The 5,917-nt window shown below is 42.6% G+C and overlaps 1 protein-coding gene across 1 annotated transcript; it reads left to right on the forward strand.

The window, feature by feature from the left end:
• The first annotated feature begins 732 nt into the window (after positions 1 to 732).
• LOC102523725 (importin subunit alpha-1-like) lies at positions 733 to 2,611 on the forward strand. Its single transcript, XM_032473586.1, is given in 2 exon segments — positions 733 to 2,260; positions 2,262 to 2,611. Coding segments are annotated over 2 exon segments (1,551 nt in total). The 5' UTR covers positions 733 to 848; the 3' UTR covers positions 2,401 to 2,611.
• The last annotated feature ends 3,306 nt before the right edge of the window (positions 2,612 to 5,917 follow it).

Raw genomic sequence — 5,917 nt, forward strand, 5'->3', positions numbered from 1 at the left:
CAGGGGTTCTCAGAGCAGCACTGATGACTGGTCCATCCCCCGGGGGGCCACGGCAGCAGGCTGCTCTGGGGAGGGGGTGCCCATGGAGCAGTGACAACTAGCAACTCAGGAAGAAGCCAGCAGCAATTAGTGGTGTCAGAGAGATCGTGACAAGATGAGGGCCTGGCAGGGATGCCTGAGGGGAGGGGTATGGGGTGAAGAAAGAGCATTTCCAAATGTGGTCTCCAAATTAAAACATTAATTTCAATGACTTTTGATTAATTACTATCACTTCCCTTGGGCCCTGTCCAAGTTTGGACAGAATGAGGCTAGAATAAGAGTGAAAGGGGGAGAGAGGAGGGAGAGGGAGGGGAGGAATAAAAGGACTCAGGCATCTGCAAAGTAAAGGAAAAATTACTTGGTGAAATTAGACCAGGCCTGCAATGTCTTTGACTGCTGGGAAATGCCAGTTCGTACCAGGTCGTTTAGGTTGTTAAACCAACTGTCATTGGATAGGAAAGAAAGAGCTGTTGAAATTTTGGCAGCTTGATAGACTTTTTTAAAGCCTCTTTTGCAAGGTTGACTTTAACATAAATCTTGAGCAAGCAGAACATGTAAAACACCACTCAGGCCATTACAGTTATGTTAAGGTTTTATTTTCTCCTGCCAGCAGGATCTTTCTCTCCGCTGTTACACGTTTCTGCCAAAACCATATAAAAATCATTCATGGAGAAAAGTTTCCAGACACCATCTTCTGGCTGACTGTGGTGGACGTTTTGAGGGCAGCTCACCCGCAGCTTGTGCGCACCGCACCGCCTCCTGTGGAAGCCTGAGCCAGCTGTGGAACTTTCTCCCTTTGTCTCATAACCATGTCCACCAATGAGAATGCTAATTCACCAGCTGCCCGCCTTAACAGATTCAAGAACAAGGGGAAAGACAGTACAGAAATGAGGCGGCGCCGAATAGAAGTTAATGTGGAGCTGAGGAAAGCCAAGAAGGACCACCAGATGCTGAAAAGGAGAAATGTCAGCTCTTTTCCTGATGACGCTGCTTCTCCACTGCAGGAAAACTGCAACAACCAGGGGACCGTAAATTGGTCTGTTGATGATATTGTCAAAGGTATAAATAGCAACAATTTGGAAAGCCAGCTCCAAGCTAGTCAAGCTGCTAGGAAACTGCTTTCTAGGGAAAAGCAGCCCCCCATAGACAGCATAATCTGGGCTGGTTTGATTCCAAAACTTGTGTCCTTCTTGGGCAGAACTGATTGTAGTCCCATTCAGTTTGAATCTGCGTGGGCCCTCACTAACATTGCTTCTGGGACAACAGAACAGACCAGGGCGGTGGTAGATGGCAGTGCTGTCCCAGCAGTCATTTCTCTGTTGGTATCGCCCCACGCTCACATCAGTGAACAAGCTGTGTGGGCTCCAGGGAACATTGCAGGTGATGGATCAGTGTTTCGAGACTTGGTTATCAAGTCTGGTGCAGTTGACCCGCTGTTAGCTCTTCTTGTGGTTCCTGATATGTCATCTTTAGCATGTGGTTACTTACATAATCTTATCTGGACACTTTCAAATCTTTGTCACAACAAGAATCCCGCACCCCCCTCGGATGCTGTTGAGCAGATTCTTCCAACTTTAGTTCGTCTCCTGCATCATGATGATCCGGAAGTATTAGCAGATACCTGCTGGGCCATTTCCTACCTTACTGATGGTCCAAATGAACGAATTGAAATGGTTGTGAAGACAGGGGTTATACCCCAACTTGTGAAGCTTTTAGGAGCTGCTGAACTGCCAACTGTGACTCCTGCGCTAAGAGCCACAGGAAATATTGTCCCTGGGACAGACGAGCAGACTCAGGTTGTAATAGATGCGGGAGCACTTGCCATCGTTCCCAGTCTGCTAACAAACTCCAAAACTAACATTCAGAAGGAAGCTACGTGGACAATGTCAAACATCACGGCTGGCCACCAGGACCAGATGCAGCAAGTTGTAGACCATGGGTTAGTCCCGTTCTTTGTTGGCGTTCTCTCCAAGGCAGACTTTAAGACGCAAAAGGAAGCTGTATGGGCTGTGACCAATTACACAAGCGGTGGAACAATAGAACCATTGATGAACATCTTAAGTGGGAAAGATACCGAGATTATTCTGGTTACTCTGGATGCCATTTCAAATATCTTTCAGGCTGCTGAGAAATTAGGTGAAACTGAGAAACTAAGTATAATGATTGAAGAATGTGGAGGTTTGGACAAAACTGAAGCTCTACAAAACCATGAAAATGAGTCTGTACAAAGCCTCATTAAATCTGATTGAGAAGTATTTCTCTGTAGAGGAAGAGGAAGATCAAAATGTTGTGCCAGAAACTACCTCTGAAGTCTATACATTCCAAGTCCAGGATGGCACTGCTGGGGCCTTTAACTTTTAGATTGTACAGCTGAGGCGTAAAGTTGTTTGTTGTGTGCTATGTTTGGTTTAAGTTTGTCTTACTGTTTCTCTACTAAGAACTCTTTTTAAATGTGGTTTGTTACTGTAGCACTTTTTACAACAAAACTATACTTGAACATTTCCAAGCTGTACATACTGTATGAAGCTTCTCCTGTCTGTGGGTTTCTAATTTCTATGTGGAATTTCATATCTTGCAGTGTCCTGTAAAATAAAGATTATATTCCACCCTTTTCTTCAACAACAACAACAAAAAGTTTCCAGTGCCAGTAGCCAGTCTAGTCCTTTCCCGCATCTGAAGTTTAACACTGACCTGGAGACTGGGAAGAAATAGATGTTAGAATGGATGCTGCATGAGGATAGCTTGAAGGGGAAGATGAAAGCAGTCAGTGTGCCAGTGGTCCAGCCTCGGGGGAAGGATGCTGGCCCTTCAATTCATCACCACAAAAGCTGAAAAGAGACAGAATTTTGTGGTGCTTCTCAGTGACGTTTATCTCCTTATCTGTCAGGAGTTGTTTTCTGCCAACAAGGAACCGCTGCTTAAAAAACCCAACCCAACTCAACGTTGCAATTTGCAATAATCAATACGTTCATTGGCACTTGCCTCACACGTTTCCACCAACACAAGTAATCCTGTTTCCCCTTCACCTCCTAAAATTAGGATTTTTAGAGAGGGTCATGGGGGGAAAATGCTTGTCTATAGTAAATGATGACTTTTGAAACACACAGACACTTCGTGTGGCATTTAGAGTAACACAAACTTGCCCTGAGCTGACAGTCATATTTTTATACTGTGACATGGACCATGTATTCAGGACCATCGAGACAGATAAGAATTCTGAATTCACCTGAGATGACACTGGGAGAGGAGGCCTTTGTTTAGCTAGTGGAGTGAACAATGGACTACCAGTGATGTATGCAAATGTGTCCTTTTCCCATTACTGAAAATGACCTTTATGCTTGGATTGGAATAGCAACATCAAGTCCTGGGTTAATAGGACTTATTAGTCTAAAGGGAGGGGGGGCATGTTCTCCTGGTGAAATTTAAAAACTTGGAATTGGACCCATCACATTTCTGATCTTCACCATAGCCCCAGGATTCTTGCATGACTAGAGAAACCCTTCACCTTCCTGTGCCTTGTTTGTTCTTTGGAAATCAGGGCAAGACACCTTTCCTAAGAGTGTTAGGAAACTTTAAGTAAGTTTCACATAAAAAATCAGAAGACGTGGCTTAAATATTGTGACATATCCGATCCCCCTACAGGACTCTTTACAGATTATCCCTAAGCCTCAGTGCCCTTAGCTGATTCAGGCCAGAGTTAGAGATATGCATGTCCATAAAAATCATTATGAAACAGACTCAAGAGCTATTGATTATTGGCCAAATAGTCTGGATGCAGCTAAATACAAAAAAAAAAAAAAAAAAAAAAAAAAAAAGCAGGAAGGTGATTTTCGTAGAGGTGGGTATCAAGCAAACCCCTCCCTCCAGCCACCTTGCAAATGGGCTGGTCTCTCACTTTGGGGGCAGTGGATTTAGCTGTAATTTTATGGTTCTCTCCATCTCATCATGGTTATTTATTTGCCCTAGGATAGCACTTGACATTTTTTAAATGTCTTAAAATAACTTGACCAGTTTCTCCAAGTCAACATATATTAAGAATCAAGGAGAGAAAGACAGATGAACTCGAAGATGTAGAGCAGAGCCAGTGCGTGCTGACAAGCGCCTGAAGCCACTAGCAAAGAAAGCAGAGATGAATGTGGATACATTTTCCAGTGATTAAAAAAAAAAAATTAAAAGTAGTATTAATTATTTAAAGGAAGAAAAGTATCAGCTACTGTTAGAAAGAGAAGACTCTGGACATTCTTAGTTAAGAAAAAAATAGTAAAGACAAGATTTGCAGCTGCCTGAAATCTATACAGTTTACACTTACTGTTTGCAAGTAAGGAGCCATGTTAGAGCTCTGCTAAAGTGTATCCATCAAAAGAAGTTGCCATCACCTTGTTAAAATATTGTTCCATGTGAAACAGACATCTGGCTGGGTTTCCCGTCCATAGGGCTAAAATGGTTAACTACTTAATTGCTTAGAAATTAATCCTATTATTTTATTATTTCAGATTTCATGCATAATGAATTCTTTTTCCTAATTTGAGGACTATGAAGGGAAAGTGAGATTCTCTGGTAAATTTATTTTTGAAAAAGCACTTGACAGATGTTGTAACATCTAAGCAGCCTCAGTCTCGGGAAGAGGCTCCTCCCAGGTTGACCATCGGGTACCAGAGGGTGAGTATGTGAGACCCACATGACAGTCAAATGAGGTGATGTCTGCCTTTGGTTCCGAGCATGAAATCACCTTAAAAACATGACTTTTGAGAAGCAGGGCATAAATGAATACTTTGTTTCATCAAAGCCTCTAACATTTCTCATAGGAAGTTGTGCATTGGAGGAAATGGCTCAGCCCTGAGCATTTAATAGTCAATTTGTGCACCTATGAGAAGTTTGGGGGAAACAGGGAATCCCTTTATTTCACAATTTCTGTCACATATGACTGGACAAGAAGGTGATTAGAAACAGAGGAGGGGGAGAAAAGGACAGATAGGTCAAGCAGAGGTGCTGGCTGAAGAGAGGAATTGTAAAACCTCAGAGCACCCAGTAGTAACACAGGTGTGGACAGGGCTTTGTTATTTGCATGCATGGGATGGTTGGAGTGAAAGGTTTTGTGATTATAAATAAAGGGCAGTCAGTGCTTTCCCTTGTAGACTGCTCCCTCCCCAGCCCCGCCACCTTGGATCATTGGGAAATGGAGATTTCTGATTAAGTTGATTAACATGCCCTAAATGAACCACTTAATTTCAAAAAAGTATTCAAAGTCTGTAATAGCATTCAGACCACACAGACCAAGCCAGCCATGATTGATGTGACTCTTTGGTGAGTTGTAAAGCCCTGTAGGATAGGGCAGTGCTGGGCATCATTTATCATTGCCCAGTTCTGCAAAAGCATCCTGCAAACTCTTGTTGTCAGATAACTTTGGTAAATAGGAACTCCTTTGACTTCCATTTTTATTCTTGCTTTTAGATTATGAAACATGCTATTATCCAGTCTGTGCTTGAAGTTTTAGGAGGAGAATTTTGCAGGAGGGGCCACCACAGCATTGATCTTGGTTGATGGGTTTGACCTTTGCCAAGTGGGATTCTGTTTGGTGGGCTGCTGGGGCCACTGAGAACTGGGAACCTCTGAAAGTGAGAAAAATCTGCTGATTTAAGCTATAAGCAAAAACTGAGATTTGGGGATTTAAGTCGTTGAGTTTCTCTTTGTGACCTTGACTATATTTGCAACTTAATGAGATTGACATCTTTTCTCCCTATGCTTTAAAAAATTTTTCCACTGCTCTTCAAAAACATTTTAAGGAAATTTTTATTATTTAGCTTTTTTAATTTTGTAAAACATCTAAGGATCACTTACCCACAACATCCAAGAAGCTGGGGATTATTGTCCCTCACAT

This window comes from Camelus ferus, chromosome 35 (assembly GCF_009834535.1).
Source record: "Camelus ferus isolate YT-003-E chromosome 35, BCGSAC_Cfer_1.0, whole genome shotgun sequence".
NCBI classification, from domain to species: Eukaryota; Metazoa; Chordata; class Mammalia; order Artiodactyla; family Camelidae; genus Camelus; species Camelus ferus.